Source organism: Styela clava, chromosome 15, assembly GCF_964204865.1.
Source record: "Styela clava chromosome 15, kaStyClav1.hap1.2, whole genome shotgun sequence".
In the NCBI taxonomy this organism is placed as follows: Eukaryota; Metazoa; Chordata; class Ascidiacea; order Stolidobranchia; family Styelidae; genus Styela; species Styela clava.
The window spans coordinates 10031142-10057823 of NC_135264.1; the positions used below are offsets into that span (position 1 = coordinate 10031142).

At 34.7% G+C, this 26682-nt stretch overlaps 3 protein-coding genes across 3 annotated transcripts; 1 reads left to right on the plus strand and 2 right to left on the minus strand.

Annotated features, from left to right (window-relative positions):
- The first annotated feature begins 2460 nt into the window (after positions 1-2460).
- LOC120334654 (protein unc-93 homolog A-like) lies at positions 2461-6798 on the plus strand. Its single transcript, XM_039402161.2, has 8 exons — positions 2461-2672; positions 3203-3352; positions 3735-3919; positions 4166-4813; positions 4960-5133; positions 5584-5818; positions 6028-6195; positions 6659-6798. The coding sequence occupies exons 1-8, from the start codon at positions 2534-2536 to the stop codon at positions 6751-6753; spliced, it is 1794 nt and encodes a 597-aa protein (XP_039258095.2). The 5' UTR covers positions 2461-2533; the 3' UTR covers positions 6754-6798.
- A 93-nt stretch (positions 6799-6891) lies between these two features.
- On the minus strand, positions 6892-14114 carry LOC120334653 (glucokinase regulatory protein-like). Its single transcript, XM_039402160.2, has 16 exons — positions 12940-14114; positions 10718-10861; positions 10220-10293; positions 10082-10148; positions 9814-9962; positions 9700-9740; positions 9539-9603; positions 9307-9473; positions 8950-9107; positions 8808-8878; positions 8562-8691; positions 8191-8288; positions 7940-8110; positions 7798-7872; positions 7206-7343; positions 6892-7118 (listed from the first exon to the last, which is right to left on the minus strand). The coding sequence occupies exons 1-16, from the start codon at positions 13066-13068 to the stop codon at positions 6996-6998; spliced, it is 1800 nt and encodes a 599-aa protein (XP_039258094.2). The 5' UTR covers positions 13069-14114; the 3' UTR covers positions 6892-6995.
- A 149-nt stretch (positions 14115-14263) lies between these two features.
- LOC120334156 (ornithine decarboxylase-like) lies at positions 14264-23060 on the minus strand. The gene is made up of 13 exons (XM_039401607.2): positions 22899-23060; positions 21566-21706; positions 21022-21231; positions 20387-20560; positions 20146-20318; positions 19922-20056; positions 18863-19028; positions 17872-18058; positions 17341-17474; positions 17093-17219; positions 15879-15966; positions 15214-15283; positions 14264-14781 (listed from the first exon to the last, which is right to left on the minus strand). The coding sequence occupies exons 3-13, from the start codon at positions 21130-21132 to the stop codon at positions 14698-14700; spliced, it is 1449 nt and encodes a 482-aa protein (XP_039257541.2). The 5' UTR covers positions 21133-21231; positions 21566-21706; positions 22899-23060; the 3' UTR covers positions 14264-14697.
- Between the last annotated feature and the right edge of the window lie 3622 nt (positions 23061-26682).

Consider the following 26682-nt stretch of genomic DNA (forward strand, 5'->3'; position numbering starts at 1 on the left):
AAATGTTCAACCGCTCGCAGCAGCCGATTGCATTGTAGAAATACACTCAGATATCGCCGTGTATAGCAAAAATGAATAGAATAGGCTAAACCCCGACCTCGAAGTTTTAAAAAAATAACTCCGCTTCGACAGCTGTTTGGAAACTCCGAGTAAATCAAATTTTGGCCACAAAAACTTCGCAGCCTATTTTTAAATATTTACTGGGAACGCTCACTTAAGTTCACGCTTTTTAGTACCTGTCGGAATTTTGATTACTACTGTGGCGTACCAAAATTGATATCACCACTCAGGTTCTTTCTGCCAGCTTCTTGGACGTTGTAATTGCTATAGATGTCGATCACAAAATAATCTTCTTGCGGTTCCAAATACAGCAGAGTAACTAAGTTAACTAACTAGATTAATTATACACCTGTAAAAACTTAATACAACCAAATACTCCAATAAGAAATACAATAAACAAATAAAAACATGAAAAACACAGTACAAATACCGTAGGATACATACGAAACCAAAAGATACGGAATTGGTCTATGACGTCACAGTCATGAACTATTTACTTATAATGGGATACTAAAAACCGGGTAAAACATACCTAGATATACAAGAATAACTAGTATGACACTAAAGATACAACACAAATCCTATCTTATCGACAAACACGTAATAGACATTGAAATACGCATAGAAATACGGAAATCACACAGGAAATAAACTGCGAAGATAGACTAGTTACGGAAGTGTTAAATACAAGCTAACTAGTGAACAGAGCTATGCCAAACTGGAGAAATAGTAAACCTGTACTACTAATATCATTTTACAACAAGAATTACATAGATTTACGGCATTAAAACACTATAATAATAACCTAATATACAGAGAAATATCTACACTGCCGGCAGCCTGACAAACCAGCTGAAAGAGAAAGTTACACAGCTGCTCACTAGTGACTCAAGTGGTAAGAATAAATATGGGCGAACAGAATAAAACAGGGTTATAGACGTGGTCGTCTCACTACCATTGAAAGTCTGAAATTCCGACTTTCGACTTCGGTAATTTTGAAAATATGATTTCGGCTCCGGCTACAATAAAAACATGCCTAACTCCGCTTCTACAACCATGGGTATAGGTAAAACGTTGGGAAGCGGAAGAATGGAATGCTAGATCACCTTCCATATTGCGCCATCAAAATTATCCAAGGGGAGGCTTTCTATGGGCAGGCACAAAGTTAATAGCAAGCGAGTTAACAAGTTGTATAGGAGAAATTGATCTCGAAATATGTGATGTAATCATTGATGCAATGTTTTCAAGTTATTGATGTACAGACCATGACGAAATTGACCACAATAATTCGAGTCATTGCAACCTCAATTTGTTAGCTTACTTCCGGAGCTGAAATATTTTCCCGATGCCTTCGGAATGGCGCAACTATGATTTGGCAGAATCTTCTCATCAGTTAATCATCGACATACGAATTTTAGTTGTTTTAGCCTAATGTAAATATTGCAACAGTGTCGAGACGGTGTGCTCTTTTACATCACATCGGTATCTTACGTTAAATAGGGTCATGAAAAACAAAGAGTTTTTGTGAACAAAATGGGACATCCCCATCTTCCGCTCAGGACGTCTTGCGCAACATATATTTCATCAACAGAAATACTAAAACAAAAAACAATGTGCACCTTGTTAAATTGATCAGAAGCGGTATAAGTTGGTCGAGTATATATGACATTGAAATAGGTGTAAAGATATATAAGTTAGGTTACGCAGTAGTAATTGACTGGAAAGAAGGTTAAGGGGATGCGTCTCGGGTGAGGTAATATATATTTCCAGCATAGACACTGCAACGATTCAAACTCAATTATCGTTCAAAATAAGGCAAAAGTTAAGAATAGGGCGTCACTTTAAGGCGTATTTAAGATTTTTTAAATAAATTATGAAACAATTATAGAAATACTCGGATCAGAATTCATGCATATACGACCTTATTTTGAGAAGAAATCAATCTCAAAATGGACCACTACTAAAAAAAACTATATGGAACGGTTATAAAGTATATGCAGATACCTAAAGATAACGAATTTAAAAGATGAGATAAAAATTAGCAACAACATCATATTATGAATTATATTGCGTCGCGTGAATCCTGTACAGCAAGACAAAGGCAAATATTGGCTTTATAACAATCAAAAACGGTTTATTGGTTTGCAAATGAATTACAACATTGTACTGTATTAATTTTAACAGGTATCGATTACTTGAGTTAAATTTTTGAACAAAATGAGTGTTGATAATTGTAAGCAAACCTATGTAATTGTTATTATATAAAGATATATACTGGAATGTAAAACTTTATTTTGTCTTTTGAATTTGACAGTACTCGCTCTGAATGACGTGACTTTGTCTATTGGTAGAAAAAGTTGAAACAATTTTCTCCAGCATGAATCTCAAGAAAACTTTACTATTAATTCTCTTTGCAGCCAATTTTGACTTATTTTAACCTTAGACATCGAATATTAAATCACACAACTGCGTGATGGATTATTCGGTAAAAGAGGCCAGGAAAAAGATTCGTCATTTGTTTTATTGGAAAACATCTGGAGTAATATTAGCTATATCTTCACTCGCTGCGTTGCAAACTCTTCAGACAAGTATAAATATCGAAGGAAATGTCGGTAAGAGAAACATACAAGCCCCATTGTGTAATATAAGAATTTTATTTAAAGATAAATTAAGCACATGCTTTGTAAAAGAGATTTTATTATACTCGTAGTACTGTTGTGTGGTAAATACCCCAAAAGTAAGGAAAACGACTAAAACAATAGTGCATCTAGGGATGGCCAAAACCGAATGCATTTTAAGAAAATATTTTCGAATATTTTACATTTTAAATTGGGGGCAAGTTCGTGTGGAAAAGTACGTAAATCACTATATCTTTATGTTGATCATATCTAAAATGACGTAAATATGACGGTCAACGTTTCATCTGTGTTGTAAATTTCAAATTTGAATATTCTAAATTATTCCTAGATTCAAATTTGATTCGTTTTGCAAGTAGGTATAAGATAAGGTAACTGATAGTATTTTTCACACACCACTTACAAATCTTTATCGATGAATTTGACCATAATTAAATATTTTGTGATACAAAAATAATAACAGTACAGGGAATAAAAATAAATACAAGATATGTACTTTGTTTCAGGATCTATATCACTGACTGCAGGCTACATCACATCAATATTATTTAGTGTATTCTGCTGTCCTATCATAATCAAACGTCTGGGGTCGAATGTTGGAATAGTCGTCGCAGATGCATGCTATTTGGTCTACTGTTTATCGAATTTTTATCCTGGTACGTTACTAAGCTTTCAAAAATATCTCACGTGTATGCTAGATCGATGCTCGATCGTGAATTGAATAATAAGACTTCAGTAACTATGGAAACATAAATTACTATCTCAGTATATGTATTTATTATCTTCAAATGCAGGGGGGAACCAGCTTTTTCATAATTCACACTCAGGAATAAGTCATGTGCCAATAAATAATTTCGTCAAAGAACGAGTCAACAATATCGGAATACTGGTAAATTATTAAATGTATTAGGACTCAAAGATCAAGCTGTAATGACGATTGATAAACTGCTGTTTTGGAAAAATATCTATAACTAATTCAATCAACAATAAATAACACGCTGAGAAAATTGAGATATGCTGATACATTGTTCTTTTTAGAACTTGGGGTTCTAACATTCGGAGCCGTGGTGAGCGGTGTGGCAAGATCATTGTATTTTCCAACTTATACAATCTTGATAATTCAACTTGCAACTACAAGTACCGATATCGGACCACAAAAATCGGATGGATATTATTTTGACCTGTTTCAGAGCAGATTCTACACGAGTGTGGAAAGCGTATCTGTGAGTTTATCAATAAGTTTAATCGTAAACAACATCGAAAATGGCACTTTATGCCAGCAAAAGTCATTTGGTGAACGTTTTGATTTGACTGTAGACTGAGAAGCGATCAGCGTAATACTAAATACTTAAGCAGCGCGTCAAAACAAACAAAAATACAAAGGACGGTGCTAGTCCATGATTTTTCGATAAAGAGTTATTGTACTGACCTGATAACTCGCATTTAAGAAGTTCTTTTTTTATTCGTAGATTATCGGGAATGGCTTGTCCTACTCCATTCTGTACGGCATATCTGCAGCAATCAGTTCCGGCAGCGATGAAACTGCAATAGTACCGAATGTAACAGCCACACCAAACATAACAACGTCAGTAGCCTTAGTCGACCCATACAGATACTGTGGCGTTAACGACTGCCAGGATCCTTCCGTTGTCAGCGAAAGTATAGATCAGTACGTACCTCCAGCAAAAATCAGCGTTATCGTGCTCATTACAGTTGCAAGTTCCCTCTGTATATCTGCAGTTTTAATACACGCTTTGATCTATCCTGGTATCGGCTCATTCAGTCACAAACTCGAGCAAATTAAAGAACTTGTCGTCAACAGCAATGACGTCAGCATTCACGTTTCAAACGTAACGACTGACATCTCACTTCAAGGCGATGTCGCCGATAATAACAATAACGACACGGACAAAAAGGTTTTGGATACAGTGACTTGCTATCAAAATTCCAGCTTCAGTGATGACGAAAAAGACATTTCGCTTAATGGATATACAATTCCTTCACCAGAAGAAAAGAAAAAAATTGACAGTTCTTCTATAACTCTGTCCGAAGATAACGTCCCTAATGAGACTAAAAATCAGCAAGATGTCGAACGTCCGGCGGATAATGATAAGAAGGTGTGTATGATAAATCCAAATGTTGCCAACATCCACTCTATATAACTTGAATCTTGATTAAGATAGAGCTATAAATTAGCAGCTTTTATTAGGCGAACTTTCCTATTATTCTCTCGTCAAATTAATTTTGTTTCTACGTTAACCAGGAAGAAAAAGTTGAAAAGAGCTATTTGGAAATACTGAAAGCAACAGGAGTGTTTCTAATTCATCCCCAATCATTAATGCTGAGTATTTCAGTTCTCCACCACGGAATGATGCTTGGATTTGTTTTCGCTGACATGACTAGAGCTTACGCCTCATGCGTTGCAGGAGTTGAAACGGTAAGTAAGAGAAGCCATAAAACAAAAACATGTACTTTCTTGGCGCCCCGTTGAGTAGAAATATGATTTTACCGAAACTGAATTCATAATGATTCAAGATGATATTGCCATGAGCCAGTATATAAAATACTTGAAGAGAGCATTCAATTAATTTTTCAGAAGCAAAAATACAAAAAGTTTTTATATTTCATAAATTTAGAATTGTATGCAGATCAATACAAAAATCTAAAAGAAATTGTTTATATAAAAAATAATAACGAGTGCGCCGAAAACGCGTCATTTAAGACTGAGGGGGTTGTCATAAATGATTTCTGTTTATATATATATACAGGGTGGGCCAAAATTTTATTTTTACAAATTGTAAATGTGAAAATGGTAACATTTTCTTGGCCCACCCTATATACTCACAGCTGCTTAAATCTGCTTTATTCACGTTTAACAACTTTTTAGACGGGACTTTTCGCTATTGTTTTTGGCGCACCGGCAATGTTATCTGCAAACATATATGGAAAGCTGATCTTCCCTCATAGACGATATGTTTTATACGGAGCATCATGTGGACTCGAATTTCTTTTGTATGTTGGCTGTTATATGTGGGTGCCAGATCCGGATACTATTTGGCTTGTTTATCTTCTCTTTGCTGGATTTGGACTAGTGAATGGAATATTTCGTCAAAATATTGTAGGTAAGTACCGTATCGTTAAAAGCACATTTTTTAGAAAAACGACACCATTTGGTACAATTATTCCAAATCATGCGCTGTTCTGATTTTCTATTTTTACTAGCAAAGAATAAATATTTATCACGTAGAAGTTATTATTGAGATGTATAATTACTGAATGAGTTGCATTCAATCATCTTACCAGAATTCACAGTATGTATTTATAATTTCAGCGGTATTCAATATTCATTTCTCGGACAATAAAGACGTGGCTTTCAGCGTCTTTAACGTTTGGTTCATGGGTGGGTTAGGAGTGCAGTATGGCCTCAGTACTTTTATGTGTGTCGAAGACAAGCTATATACTCAAGTAGCTGTGCTGGTTCTTGGGGTTGTATTATTTGGTAAGTACATGCATCCAAGTAGCTTTATTAACAATTATTCTTATATGAATATGGGTGGCTGTTACCACATAATATGATACAAAATGGCGGATTTGTCCGCGACTGCACAGTATCTGGCGTGTAGCAATACCACGCATACAGTTTAATTTATGAAATGTTACGTTGGTTAGTGCTCGTCAACGTAGAATTAGGTAAATGTACGCCATTGGTAATAAATCTAGAATATAAACACAATAATATTACAGAATTTGGAAATAACCAAGATATTATTAATATGAGCACAACAAAAACACATAGATATATGAGGGCTACAAAAATATTGAACACAAGGGATACCATGTATTTTAATGAGATATATTTGTGAACAAAGTTTATCGCTCGTAACATAATATTTATTGTAGATTTTTTAACAACTATAAAAATTACGACGGTCATAACTACCTATATTTTATTACTTTTACAGTCGTTACGGAGTTGATTTACACGACGGGAAAGAAAAATTCGAACACACAACAAGATGTGGAAAATACATACGTCGAAAAGAGAACTAAATTGTGAAATTTAAAACCGATGGGTCAACCTTTAACGGGTATTTCATATACGCCTACACTTGAAAAAAGGCTCAGTGATCAAAAATTTAGCATGATCAGTGTACTGAACTACAGCTGGAACAACATTCCAAAAATCTGAATAAAAAGTGGAATTCTAAGGCCATTAAAAAGTAAATAACTCTCGTCCACTTTCAAAAAACGTTTCAAGTCTATTATACAGAATATAATACTTGGTATTATTGTTTTAGATTATTCCAGTGGTTTTGCCATTTCAAGTATTGCCTGCCTAACAACAGAGTGTTTTTGTAATGTCTCCTTTGCCACTTTGACCGAACAGTCCATTTTAGCTAAAACAATTGCAAGAGGTACGACCTAAAAATATAATTTTGATACTCATTATAATAAAGCAGTTATCTCATCAACAAGACAGACGTGATGAAATACGTGTATTTGGTTTACCTTGTCTTTCCTGGCTGCAAATATATAATGCTCAGCAACAGTTTTGTTACGTCTTTCTTCAGTAACAACGTTTGTTTCGTAAATCGATTTCAGTAAAGAGTTTGTAGCTTTCTCGTGACTAACGCCATGACACATTTTCTGCGATCGTTAAATTTGTGAAAAAATCATATATATGAAAAAAAACTAATAAAAGTCAATAATACATTTTTGCTTCAACTTGAAATATTTTCACAAACACGCTTGTACTGCGTCGGAATGCTTGAAAAATGAACACTTTATCAGATGGGCGATTCAGGAATTGTTCTTTTAAAAAATGGCAGAGTTGACTTAAATATATTCAATAAGACAATAAGATAATTAATATGTATTTTCTTTGTTTTTTAGCATTTTTGAAAATATTTATTTGATTTTCATCAAATTTATTTCATTTGTTGTTGTTTTGTTTAAAATTATCATTTATTTCTGAAATAATACACACAGGAAGTTGCTCAAAGTGTGGAAAGCCCCTTATAAATAGAAACAGGGGAGTGGGTTGAAAAAGAGGTACATAATCCATTTGTTTTACAAATCCAAAGAACAAAAACCTCTTTACCTTGATAATTTCAATTGCTCTATAATAAAGTTTATTATTGCTGACTTTCACATCACACATGTAATTCATAAAAACCTGGAATGATACAAAAAATTGCATAAATGGTAAACTATTATAAACATGCCAAAATCATCCAATATACCTTGCCCAATAAGACATGCCCTCCAGTAGACGTGGCATTGACCAGCCATTTCAGGCAACAACTATAGAGAGATTCCTCAAGAGCTTCTCTGCATGTCACACTCCAATAAGTGAGTGCCGTCTTGTCATACTCGGGGAAAGTTACTCGTAGAATATCATCGAAATACTTGTTCTGCAAATAGTAGTGTTAATGTATAAGCAAAAGAACTATTAAACCGCCCAACTAAATAATAGATTACACCAATCACTTACCATATCCGTTTCACATATCTTCTCGGCTGTAGGGTTCTCCAACAAAACTGCCACAATTTTGTTTTTTCCTTTGAGGTTTATGAGAACATCGCCCAAGTCTATGAAATATATATATAATAAATGCAAAATTATACTGTTAAATTGAGAAAATTTGGACTCTCTAATAAATTAGGTGCCGTTGGTACCACCATATTTCTGTGCAACTTCCAAGTAGTTTTTTTGATATTCGGTAACCGCGCTAGACTTAACTCAAAGGCCAGTCTTCCTTTTCTTTACCACTGAATGAACATGTTTGACCTACCTTGGCACACATAGCCAAATGTGTTAATTTTTTATTTGAAACATGAAAACGAAAAAACGTAAATAGATACCGTTATTTAATATTGACGTCATGATCGGGTCATCTTGTGATTGAATGAAGACGATTACTGCGTCATTGCCAACGTCTTGAGATTTATACATTTTGATAAAATCGTTCACGCCAAGTTGAAAGTATTTCTCCTAATTGAGGGAAAATAAGGTGTTATGACCGAAAATACGCAATGCGTCAATATTGACTAGAGAACTATGAAAAAAATGGAACAATTCGCAACACATAGATGAAAACACCGTCTGACCTGCTGTCCAAAATTTTCTATTCCGAGAAAATCGTATCCTCCGTGAACGAATCCACGAACGTCATCAACACCTGGCGGAAAGCAAGTAAAAGGGTTGAAAATATGATTGTACTTATGTAAAATATTAAATACTTGAACCTACTTGATCCAAATGTAGGCGGGCATTCTGTAGAATCAATAAGCGGTACCACACCCATCCAACCGGACGCTACATAGCGGATTTTTGCATCTGCTGTCAACGCAACTCCACCTCGTTGCACTAGGGCTGACATGACATTAGCAGTTGTTTTATAGAAATTTCTAAAAAAAGTATAAAGTATTTGTATAAATCTTCTAATAGTGAATTAGTGCCCAAGATCGCATTCTATCACGTAACCAACTTCAAGGTAATCTTTAGGAATCCTATTAATATTAAATACATATTTTTGTCATTTTTTAGTTTTTGATAAATTAAAATTTATCTGGAAATCAATCTAGAATTTTTTTCAACTTAACTTGCCTGCAAACTTCTTCATAGAGTTTTAATATACTTGTGACGTTCCCACAACTTCTGGTGTTCGATGTGTCTTTTCCAATATCATTCAGGGCAGACAAAAAGATTGTTTCCAATATCACCTTGGTTGCAGTACCTCCCTTCATACGAGATGATCCCGTTATAGCTTCCCCCTTAAAGATGAATTGATTTATCGCATCAATATTTATTTATAAGAGGTTATCATAATCATACTCACCCCTAACACTGGGTTGATAACAAAACCCTTTCCTTCAAGAGAGACGACGTTTAAATCAGATGCAACTAAAGGTAAAAATGTGTTAAAAATACTGTTACCAGATCATTTAGCCGTTTCACAAATTTATATTTGATTTTAAGCATTCAAAATTTAAACATTACCGGTTCTCAAGGTTTTATCCCAGCCAACAATTTCGACATCTCTGAAAGAAGTGGGACAAAATGAAAACTTTCATACAAACAATTCTGTCATAGCTTTCTGATTAAATTACCTACCTTGCCATGTTGAGGGGGTTAAAACCCAACAAAACCGGTATGAATTTATCTAAGTGTTTCATACAGTAATCAAGTTGTCCTCCGACGAATGGAGCTGAAATTCCACAAGTAATGCCAAAGTAGATAACCTTTTTCTTGTTGTGGCAAATCTAGTTTATGTAAGCATATGAAACAAATTTTTATAGTGCTAACTGAGGTAAACATAGGGAATTGGATCTACATAGTATTCCTGTAAAGTGACATCGAAAAAAACGAAAAATAACCTCACCTCTAACAGCGATTGCACCCCAGCATTGGGATCGTCTTCTGGCGCCTCTTGTGACGTGAGTATCGACCTATTACCAAAATGAATATTGAGGCCAAATCGTCATAAAATAATGACTAATAACTTACGTTAATAACTTACTTGTTTCCACCAGCGATCGAGTAATAGAATGGCCTCCCCTTCGAAAGTTTGCTCGTTAGTTTGTTACATACTTTCTGAATGAAAAGCCAATAAATATATTCATATTTAGTTTATCCTAATTCAATTTTAACTATATTTTGGGTTGTTTATTCTACTTACAATCCCATTGCGACTTCACAATTTCATGTAATTATTATTCAGACCTGAATACTAGACATGACCGTCACTGTAATGGTTTATAATTCCATTTGTTGCATAAAGTTCCCGAGAATTGAATTAAGTTTGAAATGCTGCTTTAATATGGGATTTGGCCTAATTCGATGTGAATGCTCAACAAATGAATTATAAAAGTGGCCAAACCTAATTTCCGAGATCTTGGGTATATATACAACGTTCAATGTATTCAAAACCACAAAAATGCTTCGGATGGTCATAAACTCGTAAAATTCTAAATTATGATAAAATAAGTGTTGCTTGAACATTCATATTCGTACTCACGGATATGAGATATCCTAATCGTCCTGAAGTTCCACATCCTGCAAGTACAATAGCTATGTCCTCTGGAGGAAAATTTCGAAGGAACTCCTCAACCAAACTAGTTACTCCACTGATGCTCTCCAAGACTCGTTCGGAAAACAACCCCTATAGAAAACAAGCGGCTATTATGAGTGGGACATCGTTTATGTTATTGTATCAACCTAAATCTTAAATTCAAAATTTTAAAGTTTGGATAATTGGCTTTTTAAAAACAATGTAACGATAAAAGAAAGATGAGTGGGGAGAATTGTTACTTATTCATGGCGTTAACCAGCTTCCGGAAAAGCCATTTCATTTTAGATGAAGAAAAAAACAAGCTAAAGCACCTCAAAATCTCGAGCGATCTACAAGTTCTAAAGTGTAGTAGTATCCAATTATGGAATATTATCCGTTTTAGCACCTTTGCCATTTTTATAAATGCGGTTGAGGTTATAACCAATGCGACATGTAACGCAAAAACTGACTATGCAATATAAGGAATATCGTCAAAAAATAGGAAATATTTTTGTAAATTGTTTTGTTTGCTGCCGTGGTTCGAATTATAAGTAGCATTTTATTCTATCGCAAAAGGGTTAGCAAATATAATGCTCAATTACTATCGTCTTCAGCAAAAATTGTAATGCCACCACACTAAGGGGAAATACGAAAAGTGGCGTACGTCGTATAAAGATGTTTATTCAGTTCGGCCGAAATATTTGCAATTAGTGAAGAAAAAGGAGTACAGATTTCAATATAGCCTACTGTATTTACAATTTATGCTATATACCCTGGGTCAAATTGATCCCAAGTATTGATTTAAATTCAGGGGTCTCAAACTCGCGGCCCGCGGGCCAATTGCGGACCGCAGGATGATAGTTTGTGGCCCCCGCCTTGGTATTAAAGTTTAATGTTAGTGCGGCCCGCAAGTCACTTAACTCAGTTAGCATGATTAATGCTTTTAATATAATAGCGTTTCCCAAACTGTGTTCCGCGGAACACTAATGTTCCGCGAGCATCTCCCGAGTGTTGCGTGGAAAAGGAATCAAAAATACATCTAAATTGGTCGCCATGGCGATCTGAAAATCATGAAGTTGTTGCCCAACTGACCGTTTAAAATCGCGTCACCGTCGGCCTAAAGTGGACTAACTAAGTTGGTGCCATTTTCGTTAACCGTCGGTTTAGCTTTTTGACTGTTAACTTTGGTTTTGTTAAAGACATAAATAAAAGCAAAAGGTCAACCGTTCTTCCTCCATCTCTACCTGGTTTTACTTTGAAATGCTGAAAGTTTGTCGCGCATTTGCAACTCGCCACGGCGAAACCATTAGGAACCGCTACATTGCACCGTTTTTCTTTATCAATTTAACCCTTTCATTTTTTGGTGTTCCGCGAGGAGATATAAAAAGTGTAAATGTTCCGTGGCCGAAAAAGGGAAACTCTCACGTAGGACAAATCAAAATATTTTATCATCTATCCCCTGAAGAAATTTGTGGTGCGGTAACCTACCAGTACCATACCTGTAAGCCTGATATTGAATCGCGGGACCGCCGGAAATAATTTAAAAACAGTGTTCCATGATATTGGACGTCACAATCACTAACGCTTAGGTTTATCTTGATACATTGTAACCATGTTTCCCATGTAGCGAAACACCACTGTCCATCGGCTAAATGCTTGATTGAAACATCAGCGCAACAGTTATTACATAATGGAATTTTATAATTTCGCATATTCCTAAACGTGTCGTTGGAAGTGAAGTTTCAGTAAACAGAGGTTGGTGATGAGCACAGACAATTTTAAAAAAAATGGGAAATTCAAATATGCAATATTTCTTTGTTGACACAGTTAAAGTTGCAGAGCACAAGGAATACAATTTAAACGAGTTGCTAAGCTTTTATTTTGGAAAACCTGATGCGGCCCGGACTCATCCAGACTCTGCCCCAGCGGCCCACAAGTAAATTGAGTTTGAGACCTCTGATAAATGTTTTCTGATTGAATAAGATTCCACTGCCGCATGTGCCCGCACCCAAACTATATTTTGAATGGCTTCACTTTGTAGTGAATTTTCATTAATTCGCCTATTCAAAAAATTCTAATTACAAGATATAAATCCCACTCGTGCTTTACACACAAAGGGTACAAGTGTGCAATTTCAGTCCGTTGCCGTCCAAGCAAAATATGAAAACCAGATGTAATTAAAACTTTACCTCTGTATTTACACCAGAAAATATCTCCGAATCAGTCAGCCGCAGAAGTTCAACCATTTCTGCAGGAGTACTAACGTCTATTTTTTCTGTAATTTCATTGCTGCGTTCAGTGAAAGGAGTGTTGTCCATTTTGATTTAAACTACAATTCTGTCTAATACTGCAGTGTACTGAAAACGGCGTCGACTATCGAAGACGACTTAAGTTAATGGTTCACTTGTGCATTCTAGTTGCGCAATCGCCCAATTATTCAAAGGTCGAAATAAACTTCGAAATTACAGTGCTGCTGACATTGGCAACTGTCGTCGATTTGGCCAAACGGTGCGCAACGCATTTCATGTTATCCGGAGTCTTGAATAAATATAGAAAGAACAAACATTCTCTTTGAACTAACGGTGACATGGAGTCGGACAATCATAAAATTAGTTGAAAACAGACATCTAGTTCCTAGTGTAAACATGCGGTAGGGGCTAGGGGAACAAGTCCTATTTTTTGATTTCAAAATGTACCGAGATCCGCATTCAAAACTTCACAATTATTTGGGTCCGGTGTTTTCAGAAATTATATTTCGGCATCCTCAAACACGCACTTCCTCGATCGGCTAATGATTATATATATCAGCTAATCGAGATTGTATATTATGGTGTTATAGTTCTTTTCGTATATATTCAAAACAATAAAAGTCATTTTATAAAATGAAACTTTAAAAGTGAGGCTAATGATCCAAAATAAAGAATTAAGTGCGGTTCGAATCAAATACTCAAAAGGTCCGGATTCGGACCGCCAGTTGAGTGGCCCTGCTATACACAACAAATTTCGGAAAAGGGAGATTTGGGTTTAGAAGTCCGCTAGGTTGACTTTTCCACCTCCATTCTCAAACTCAATTTTAAAAAACACGACTTTGCTTTATTATTGATACCCCACAATAACCCTTATTAGTTTTAGCTTCGTTTTGTCCGCATCGGACTATTTTATACTTTACATACCTGTTATAGTTATAAAGGAGTCTAAACATGGCGATATGCCAAATCCACCAATGAAGTTTTTTTTATCATTTTCAATCAAATATTATTTATAACCACATATTTGGTATAATCAAGATCAACACGAAACATTTTTGTGAACAAGACTAGTTTGACTGAAAACCAGATCGAATTGAACTGACCTGGTTCAAACCTGAAGCAAGATGCTATCGAAGTCTTTTCTGTTAAAACATTAACTTAATGAACACTGGTACAATTTGCTTGGCACAAAATATCACATTGAAAGTTGTGGAAACTATAGAAGTTTCCATCAAAACCCAAGCCTTTACTATTGAACAAGACATTTAAAAGGTTCTTCAGAGGGCTTTTATTAAGTTTCGGACATATATGCACAACAAACAGTTTTATAATCAATCAAATTAACCTATTATCAACACCATATATACAACAGTAAGAACAAAATACGGACATGACTTAAAACACCCACAGTTTGACAAACTTTACAACAAAATCCATAAAAATTTGTAAGTTTCTCAAATACAGACGAAAAGGATGAAGTTATATTTATTAGGTACTTGTCCCATCTCGAGCTTATAATTAGAACTTGTTTTAAATGAATAATAATAATTAGGTTTGACAAATGGTTCACCGAATAAATAAAAACAATTAAACAAAAAAACACAAACAAAAGTTGGGGTCTCCCTCTCATGCCCATAAACATCAATTATGTACGGTATGTCCTGTTAAAAAGTAATGAGTGATGACTTCTGATAGAACTTAATTAGTGAACATGAACTCGAGATCATAGGTAGACTGGTCAGGATGACAGGTCTTGACAACTTGGTTAGTCAAATCTTGTTCCTGTAAAATAGAAGTTCATACAGAGTTTTATGTGATGACAGACACTTTTGACAAGATTAAAAATTAAATACTAAAAAAAATCAAGCAGGCTCCAAAGAACAACGACCATTTAGAATCAGGTAATTAGTCTAGGTTAAAATACCCAATCAGTTTTATCAGTCTAAAGAAGCCATAACCTTATGATTATTTGTGTCTGCCACAATAGGAGACTGGTAATGTTCTCATCTGAGTACTCCACAAAATTGCGACCTCATGAGTTGTATACTTCCAATGTTTTCACATTCACTCCCCAATTTGCAACGTTGGAGAGTATGTTTTGAGCGCTTTGTAGAATGAAAAAACTCCTCAGTCTTATCCAAAATCGATTGTCCGTAAAAGTATTTTTGATGTGAGAATAAACAGATTACCTTGAAATTAATCACTCACACATACCTGAAGCTCTGAAACACGGAAAGTCAAGTTTGGAATTTTTTTGTTGCCACAAAGCTCATTCAATCGATCACTGAGAAATGAATGAACAAACATTATTCCATTACATGAAAAATTCATTGTTCATGCCAGACAAAGCAAACTTAATACAAGCACCCCAAACTATACAGTATCGACAAATGCAATTGAAATTGGCTGGCTTGATTCTAACGTTATGTATCATCATTATTAAGTGAACGCATATGAATACACAGATGCACAATATACAGAAATAAAGTGCAAAATCATTTCGCAAAAAATACAACGAGGATAAATGATGCCAGAGCAGGCATGATTAGATTGTGAAAAATGGGCATAATAAATTAATCAATTAATCCTGATCGATTAGGAAATGAATCGAAAGCAAAACTCCTTTCCGGCACAGTATAAATGAGATTATAGTGTATTGAAAACCAAAGAAAACAACTTCCTATGAATATTAAAATATCATTAACATTTCTGAAAAAATAAGAGGAATTATGATGAATATTTATTTTGCTTAATCACTTGTTATTCAATCGAATGTTGTAAGATGAGTCAGATGACCTAATCAAATTTCATTAATTCAAAACATAGGGAATATTTGGAAAATGTTTACTCCCGATTCTAAATAAAAAAGCAAGTCTCACAGGCTATCTTTACTGATCATGAAATAAATAGTGGAAGTTTTAAATCCATTAAAAGCTGATCCAGCTGCCACAGTGTATGCTCCCATATCTAAAGACAAAAATAACATGTTTATTAATATGGAGCCTCAAAAAATAACATGATTTAAATAGAATTTCATATGGTTTTCAAGAAGCCATATTATAACGGCAATGCTGTTCAAAAATAAATTTATATATTCAAACACTTTACAAGTGTAAAATATCTTTACAAAATTATTATTGATTACCATAAATTGTGATTTCATACACAGATAAGAGTTTCAAAATATATGTTAAGATCTGAATTTAAAATAAATAAATGATATTTTAAAAACTATTGTATTCCCTGACACCGGCAGGAATTTCAGGAATTTCTCAGACGTCAATACTATTACACACAGTGTTGCAATGCAACTTCACTTGAGGAACAATAACAAAGGAAATTCTTTATTTGATATGTAACATGGTGTAATGTTACCCTAAGGTACTGTACTAAACCATAAAAATATCCAGTAAAGTCCCCAGGACTATTTCTCTTTCTACATATCGTGATTATCATATGATGACATGGCACATATTGAATTCATATCCTAGCACACATATTTACTTTATGGTCTATGTCAATTTGAAAACAAACATCCCATGACATATGAATGCGTACAAACTAGTGTTTACGTAGTAGATACACAAGCAGGTAACAAACTGCAGGACAAAATTAACAGAATATTATACCATGTTATTCGCTCTAAACAAATTTTATTGCAATAAGTTGATTTATATTTATAAAGACCATTAAAAGGAAAAAATAAAATAAAATTGCAGGTTTGTTTTGGCTAAATGATGCATTTTCAATATTAATGGTTGTTAAATGGTTAGGAGATATTTTTTAATATAAGCTGAATTAGGTCATCTTCAGAAATTTGCACAAGTCAATTATCCTATGAAGACTGAATTTGATAATTTGGACATTGTTATTTTGTATATTCTACAGCCGGAAGTCGACGAAAATGTCAACTGCATTGATAACTTTCCAATTAAAAGTATTAGTCTCCTTCTGAAAATCAAGATTTAAAATATTAAACATAACTATATTCTAATCATTTTGAGCATGATGGTTCTCAGCTGAATTGCAATAACTTGCAAGCACAAAGAGGTTTAAAGGAAACTGACAAAAAGGAACATAACCTAATACTGACCTTTCCAAATGATCCAATCTCCGATATCTAGTTCAGGCAGATTACAGTTTTCAATAATTCGATCCAATCCGTCACAGGTCGGCCCCCAAACACTTGAAGAAAATTCAAGTGCATTTTTCTCAGCAGTCTGTAAAACAAAAATAACAAGCTTATCTTATAAAAAAAAATATTCAGCAGATCGAGACTACTCTCCTATACTTTCTAAAAATTTTTTTTAGTTGATTTTACTAAGTTTTTTAAACACTAACCTTCAGCAAAGTTGGTTTCACTTCAGCATGGTCGTAGAACAGACAATTGAAAGATCCGTAGAGTCCGTCATTTAAGAAATACATGAACGCTGGTTCATCAGATCTATCAGCCAAAACAGCATTAAGAATGGCATCTGTGAGAAAGAGACAATGGTCATTGAATATCAGAATAGCCATTTATTCATTTTTACATACGATTACAATCAGTTTGTTGGCTTAATACGATAATGGACATTTCCGCAAGCAGCAACTTCTGTGCATTGGTAAGGTATAGAAATAATTTTTCTTTGGTCTCAAGACTGAGAAAACATCCAATACAGCATCAGGTGTAATAATTCATTGAAACGACTTCTTACCAATTTGCCCAACTTCTTTATTACCGTAATATTATACTCCACGCGAGCCCGAATAAATATAATTTAACTTTTTACTCAATTATTATCATAGAAATTATACCTGCTTCTAACTCAACATTGCAAATTTAGGAAAATTTATTGAAAAAAAAAAAATTAAATTGTCATAAATGCAAACCTTTCGCTGCAGTTTCATCTTCATAAGTCTGTCTATCACGAGAAACTTTACGTTTCGCGATGACGTTGGTAGCGAGGGTGAATGCGGAGGCCGCAAAATAACGCCCAGGTTCCGCAATGATCTTCAGGTTCTCGAATTGAGGTACAGAGAAAAGATCACTCAAAGTAGCGTTCACAATGAGAGCAATCTAAAGGGATAAAGTCATCAAATCGAGATTAATCTAGGTTAATCTCCAGATTGATTACAGATTAACTCGATTGATACAAATGAAGAGCGATAATACGCTATGGAAAGTGTCACCTTATCTGATTAATATACCAATATGATCTATAGTAGCAAGAGAATTATGAATACCGCTATCCATCAAAGAACACATTTGCTCTGAACGAGGCCCAAAACAAGCAAAGCTGAAATGTACTACTAATTTAACGACACCAATCTTTCCGTCGAGTAGTCGTGTCAAGTTCAATTTTCCCAACCAGCAGAAAACCATCGGTTCCATTACATTCGAAATCATATACATTTGAACCCACGACAATTGCACCTGCATACTATTGCACCTACGGAAATTTTTTTTCACGGATATTTGAACTCATACTAACCCTAACCCATGGATTTTATCACCCTCATATAGATTCAACCCGTGGATATACGGGTGCAAATGTATGGGTTCAAATGTACGGTCACCAAAACAATCATATACAATATTGAAGAAAAGATAATCAGATATTTTTACTGTGGAAGGGAAGCCGCGGGGAAATGAAGTTGGTTATCGAGCAGCGACACCCAAGGTTCCACTATCTAATTTAAAAGATCGGTAATTTCATTTACGGACCTATTGGTATTGTCTGCGAGTACTGTATGGTTTTGCAAAATACATTACTAACATATCTTACAAGGCATGGATGAAACCGGTAAAATTTTGGAACCCACAACCTTCATACTATTGCTACTATTACACATACTCCTTCAGCATAAATTCGGAACCTACCTCTTCTACAGGTAATTGTACATCATTAGTACCAGGAAATCCTCCGCCAATATCAAGCAAATTTATGTCGAAACCAATAGAAGAACCATAATCAAAGACTCTACGAGCAAGCTGGAGTGCTTTCACAAATGCTGTTGGGTCTTGACATCCACTTCCAACATGAAAACTAAAGAAATATATGAATTTTGATAATTATTTTAGGAGGGTATAAAATGGCCGAAATTATTATATAGGCGAAACGGTTATCCATAATTTGCAAAATAAGGCAAAATTCGCAATATCAGTATTACTTAAACTGATATATACAACACCATAACAATGTCAGACCGCAAGTCAAGGTCAATTGAGACCACCACTTTATGTATTTTATATCTCCGCGATATATCACACTCCTTTTTTATATAGGCTACATATTACATCGCTAAATATTGATAACGAAAATTTTTATCCCGATAGGGGAAATATAAATATAAACGTAATTAAGGATGACAAATGCAGGAAATGAGACAACTCATCACTTAATAATCAATCAGCTTTATGATCAGATATGACAGCTTCCTACTCGACAGAGGCATAATCATGTGTTAGCTGGGATATATTTAGCAATATTGATAAATTTGAGTGGCATGAAATCACACAGTAAATTTGTAGGGTTATAAAAGACAGAATTTGGACTCCTTGGCTGAATTTCGGCCTATTTTTAAATCAACAAGTTGAAATGAGAATATTAACAAAATAGATGAAGCAAAAAAAAAACACATTGAACCTTTCTGTTCAAGTATGTTAAGTTCAACTTAAATTTTTCTGGAAATACGGTAAAACTTGGCCTGGAAAATGCAGCAATTTATTATTCCTCTCATTCAAAATTTAATTATGAATAGAAAAATTCAGACGAAAACAAATTTATGCAAAAACAATTTACAAGAAACTGTCGTTGCAAAGTTGCAAAAACTTGGTGGCAAACAGTCAAAAAACACAGTCACCAAGGCAATAAAATGTTCCTATTTATCTATATCTTCACCTTGGAATTATATTCAAATGTTAAAGTGGTTTTCCTACCTGACGCCGATAAGATTCAATTCAAGTTTTTTAGCGGTATCAACAAGCGCCTCACATGAATCTGCATGAGCACCATATTTCATACTGAATCGACAAATAGATGCAGAATCATCAGTCTGGATGCGTAGCACCAAACTAAAGAAGCAAAATTGTTATTAATAAAAGAATAGGGGAAAAAAAATAGGATCGTACAAATATGCTAACTTTTTTTTGATAATACTTACTTGGCATCCGGAAACAGTTTTTTAATTTTGAAAAGTTCTATTTCGTTGTCGAAAACAAGGTCTGTGACGCCATTATCTCTCGCAAATTTTATGTGCGAGGATTGCTTGCATGGGTTCGCAAAGATGATTTTCTTCGGATCAGCATTGAGTTCAAGCATTTGTTTTATCTCAGCCTAAACAGAAAACAAAACGAAATTTATAAAATGAATAAAAATTTCCAACTTTGCTACGATAGTCCTACCTTGCTTGCACAATCAAATCCCATTCCCATGGCGATCATACAGCGAAGCACAGGCTCACTCGGATTGCACTTTATGGCATAAAATGGATGGATTCTGGGGAAGATTTTCTTCCACTTTATATGCTTATGAACAACATCTCCTATATCGCAAACGAAGAAGGCATCTTCTCCATCCTGGAATACAGAAGATTGACAATCAAAGATCTGTTATTTTTCTACAGAATTTGCGTCTGTGACATATAGAAGCTGAAATACTCATAACTGTTGCAGCAACGACAAGTACCGGTATATCATAAACAATCCCTATCTAGGTGTAAAAAGCGTTTCGATCTACAAAAAAATGCTATGTATGATCCAGGAAAAAAAAACATTTTAGAACTAATTTTGAATCCCTCATTTGAATTGGTATTTATACTCTCTAATGAATTTTAGAAAAACAGAAAAACTTTAATTATGTTTAGTGAGGTTCAAGTATATGACAAACGTAAGTACGTACATACATACAATTACGTGATAAAAAAATAATTTACATAAAAGACAAAACACAACTTAAAATAGGAATACAAGCCAAAGGCTCATTAAAAAAATGTACAAGTGGTTGGACTTGTTGACAGCAACAAATAGTATTTAATTACCTCACGATTTGCACCAGCTTGGGATTTGACCTTTGACACCTCCAAGGCATCCAAGTTGTCAATGACCTCAATCACAGTATTGGTATTACTATCGTTAATAAGTTGCTTCATTGTTATGTTATCAATGGCCAGTCTTGATATGATGATATAGATGATTTTTTATCAACAGTGATGAGTATGAGAGGGAGACCACAAGATTTTCACCGCAAACTAAAGAGAAATGTCTAATTATGAAATACCCATCCCAAAAGCAAATCATTTTGAGCTATTTTATCACTGACATATATAGATATTTTAATTTTAAAAAATTGCAACGAGTGGCGTATTCTTAAAACGAATAAATTTTATTATATTGATCTTATGAAATTAGTCGAATAAATGATATCGTCTTCTGTCCTTCTATTTCTATTAATTTTTATTATTAAATTTTTATGCACAATTGGTCGTAAGTTAAATAAGAAAGTACAGGTTAGAAAATTAGATCGTTTTTAATATTTTCGAACATCTCTAAATGTTGCAAAATGATTTTAAAATATAGACTTACTTATAAAAACACCAATTTGCAGTGTATGAATGCGCCCGGCGTGTACTAGCTGGGATCCCAGGGTGGTTCAAAGTTAAAGTCGAGCTGGCTACGGTAGAGACAAAGACCGCCTTCGATGGCAACGTACTTCCCAAAGGAAGGCTGAAAAAAAATTTTGTAAAACACTGCAATGACTAGAATAAAATCTCATTCCAATGATTCAAATTAGTATGAATTGTTTATTTTAGTAATGTACCACAAGTATATGTTGCATGTGTTATTCCTAACCCCCACCTGACTATGCCATCCAAAAATTATGCCACTACAACGTCACAGAGCTTGCCAAAGGGATGGCCAATACCGAATACAGGAATAGTTCCAACTTTTCGAATACATTCAAAATTATTATTTTCCAATATGAAATATCGTATACCAGTATACATTTGAAAATAAAAAACAAGTTTTCCTTAGTGCTATAGTCAGAATCTCGGGTTTCATGTAGTTTCGTACCTAACATACCTCTAGCGGGCGTAGCATGACAATTTTCTCACGTATCAATCCTAACCCCAACCTGACTACACCATCCAAAAATTAGGTCAACACGACGTCACAGTGACATAATAGAGCCCTTCAAACTATACGAACTGCCATCCAAGACGCGCAAACAAGCACCGGAAATCAAACAGTTATTTCTCTCGTTTTCTCGTCGCAACGATTCCAATAGGAGAGAGATCGATAACGTCAGTTAGTTCTTTATCGACAGCGCCAATGCCATTTCGGGCGATTGTACATATATTTGGCAAGCTCTATGACGTGATTGTGATGTCGTAGCGACGTAATTTTTGAATTGCGTAGTCATATGGGGGTTAGAATTGACATATCGAAAAATTGTTATGCTACGCCCACTAGAACTATGTTAGGTACGAAACTACACCCAGAATCTCCATATCTCGGTAAACTCAAAAAATGATCGAATAAGGCAATTTTTATATTCTTAAATTATCTAAATAATATTTATTGTCATAATGCTGTAATGTATGATCAATGCCAGAATTCTGAATATTTGAATACAAATGTATTTCTGTATTTAAACAAATCTTCTGATCTTTAGCAAATAATCAATATTCAGATATTGCGCAAAACTACTTACTGACTTTATTAGTTCAGCAGTAAATGCTTAGAATGGGCTGTGTCAGTGTGAATCATTAATATTACATATAGATCTATAAAGACAGTAACGTTAGGCCCAATCTGTTAATGCCAATAGCTGGAAGAAAACTGTTTTAATCTGGAAAACAGTACTGCAGTACGGTACTGGTATCGGTTAAAACGTTCAAATTTAAAATTCACTTACCAATTCCAGCGACCCCCTGGATGGTAACACGGTAATTTCTTTAAACGACGGAATTTTGAAAGCTTTCAAATTCCGAAAAAGTAGAAAACACGATCGACATCGAAATAACGCGAAAAGGATCGCGCGAGCAGCTGAAAAGGGAATGGCGAAATCTTTTGGTGAAAGACCTTATGTACGACGCGGTGGCGCTGTTGGATAATGACGTCATACTTTCGCGAGTTTTCAGCCGGATGTATGTATGTATGTTTATTCGTCTCGGAATACTGTAGTGAGAAATAAATAAATTTCTAATTAATATTTAAGACGTGATGCATGCACAAGACCTCCGAAGATTTCCGTTGAATTTATTTGCGTATTAGGAACGGTTTTGTTGGTTAAAATACCTGAAAAGATATACTGAGGCATTAGGATAAAGTAGGGGGTCGTGGCATCTGCCAACCATCTCTGCGTCGGTACCATAAGTTACCGTATCAAAGTGGAATAGGGGCAGAGTATTACTGCTGTTCTGTGATTGCATTTATTGGATGATAGTTGAAGGTTTATACCAGGATTATAGCACAAAATTAAGAATTTAGATATTCCCAAGTAGGGATGGGCGATATAGAATACCGAATCTGGAGGATTTGAATCCCTAGGACTCGGTTTCCGCCTCTTCGGCGCCGTGCGTCAATTTTTGTATTTCTGATAATTTATTAATCAGGGGCGAGCGTTATACTCTCGCAACGAAATCTGTCTTACATGTTTATACTTGTGTTTTCTCGCAAAGAGCTCGCAAACGCGTTTGCGGCAGATATCAAACACCGTAATCCCAGCTTGGATATTCAGAACGCGAAGACGGCGTTATTGCACCATTTTTGGACACGTTTATTGTTGGACACGTTTATTGGACACGTGTAGTGGCCATAACGATCTTTTCAAAATTTTGTTGTTATTGTTATTTTCTTTCGACATTTTCATTAAAAAATCGTTTTCCTCTCCGAATACTGGACCAATTGCTTTGAAATTTTCAGTGAGTAAAGATTGATTTTTTAGCCTTTTCGTCCGTTTATTTGCTGTGATGTGGTGCTTTGTTTATAATTTGACGAGTTTTGTTCGAAATAACCGTGTTCTTAATATATATGACGGTCAGAAATGCAATTAGAAGCTCAATGTTTTCAAAGATAGAGAAGTTCTGGTAGCGCGGTGACACTGAACTAACTCGTAGCTGTCAAAAGCTTGAAAATACATACAAATATAAGAGATAAAAAGATGACCTTTGGCAGGTGGGTAGAATTGTGTTTCTTTTAACCATCTTTAAAAGGTTCGCGTTTTTACATTTAAAGGAGGGAGAATAGGGGGGTGCGCATTCCCAATATCTTTGTCAACCAATCTGCGACCACCGTGTTTTTGTCTGTTTGATTCCTGTGATGTGGTGCGTTGTTTATACAGGTACTGGTAAGTCACCGAATATGATTTTTTGGAGAATTGTTCTGCGTGTCCATATATTTGAGCATTGCTCTTTTGTTTTATTATCATTGGTGCCGACTGTCATCTTACAGGCGATTTTTCGATTGCAACAATCTTAATTTTTTGAAATAGTGGAGCATTCTTTTCTTTTATATCAAATGACTTTCCGAGTTCTCCCGGAGAATGATGAGTACCCGACGTTAGATGATAAAACATTATTTGCGATTACTTTAGATCAAATTTTACTTTTCACGACACCCGGTTTCCGAAAAAACAAGTTATAACGCAAAACAATGCGCTTTGTCACATTTATTTTGCCCTACCAATAAAATACATATATCTTGGATTTCGAGTCGCTGATGAATCCGTTCCTATCGCCCAAGCGCGACACACGCTTGGTCGAGTGTCGGGCGGTATTTTAGTTGACGATAAATTAAAAAAGTTGCGATGATAACTGGAAATAAAAATTGATAACAGAATTGAATTTGTCTCAAGATGTTATTTTATGAGTTTTGCTCTCAGAAGCAATCGTTTCCTGTCAAAGGCACAAAAATCTCGAATCTCTTGAAGTCCACAGAAATGTTTGAAAAAGGTAAAAGTAATAGCCTTCTGGCAAAAAAACAATCTTTAACCACTGAAAATTTCAAAGCAATTGGTCCAGTATTCGGAGAGAAAAGCGATTTCATCATGGCGAAAGAGAAGAATAATACTAATAACAAGAACAACAACATAATATTGAAACGATCGTTATGTACACTGACGGGTCCAAAAATGTTAGATTAAATATGTATATTATGGTCATTTATATGGACAGTTGTGCAAGGTGGGTTGATTGGTGTGGTGAAAGTGGTAACTGGTAAGGGTGGTGTATGCAAAACTGGTCATACGAGGAGTTTATAAGACAAGACAATATATATAAATAGAGAGACAACACAACACCAAATACAGATACATAATGATGAAATCAAAATTTAGGCGTAACTACAAGACCTTTGAGTGGTGAGACCATATAATTTAAATGAGCGAAGTATAAAAGTTGAATGTCGGTTTTTGTGTCTATATGGTATGCGTCACTCAAGGGTGATAGTAGAGTTTTCAATAGAATGTGACTATTTCAGCAAAAATGTGAACCATGCAGATTTTGGTGAAATACTTCATTTCACGTATCAAAATTTAGGTTTTCTTGTCACTTAATCAGTGTTAACAATCATTGTAGTTGGTTAACAAATACATAACTTTCCTGAGTTTCAATTCTGGATTACATTCTACTCCAATTACAACTCCGCATTTCGAGAGAACCAAACCTGAATGACCAAAATTCTGTATGTATTCGTTGAAATTTTTCATTCCCGCTTCAAGAACTTCTAAAATTCTGACTCATAATAAGTCAAATTTTTGTCTCTGGCGTCGGCACCAGTACCAATAACCACATACCAATATAAAACTTCGATTCTACAGCATGGTATGTATATAGAATAGAGCGAGAATTAATAGAATCTGGTAGTCGCCAGTGGGCAATATTGAGCAGAATATTTTGAAATATTGAAAACAGACTGTGTTCTTGGATAGACTTTCAGACACACTGCCTTTTCATGCTTCCTTTTGAGAGATTTTAAAAACAGATTCATATACTTTATTGATTGTGGAGTATCAGTGGCCCAAGTATTTTGGACGTTTTATCAATCTTTGAAATTAATTTTAGAGATTTTTCGTATTTGCACTATCTAATGCGTTTTGTAATCAAATGTTATTTTTTATTGAAAAAATTTGAAATCGAATTGCCTTCTCGAAAAATCCAAAAATAAATCTTATTCACTCTCTCAACTAGCATACCATTTTTTCCTCTCCCACATTCGTGGTAATATTCAGTATAACTAATAGAATGAGACAGAGAAGAACTTTATTATATTTGAAAATATAATATATATAGTATAAATAAATATAAAAAAACGTTTTGAATACCGACTGTGCGGTAACCATGCAACCGTGCGATATTCAGAGTAATTTACCACCTAATCTCCATGACTTATTGTCTGTGCATTGTTACGTGTCGTTGGTGCGAAATGGAGTTTTATTATTGTTCAAAATGAATATTTTAAAAATTGGCATACCTATTTTAACAAAAAAATATGTCATTTTACGACTTCAATACGAAACGCGCAAGATACGTATGGAAGCATGATCGGGCGTGATCGAATACCTTTAGATCAACGGACAACGGTGGCCGCATGGGAGGTTGGATGAAGTAGAACAGAGAGTAAATTGTGAATATAAAAAAATCAAATTTAATGGATATATTTCATTTGAACTCTAAATTCAGCATACAGGCGAGGAAATG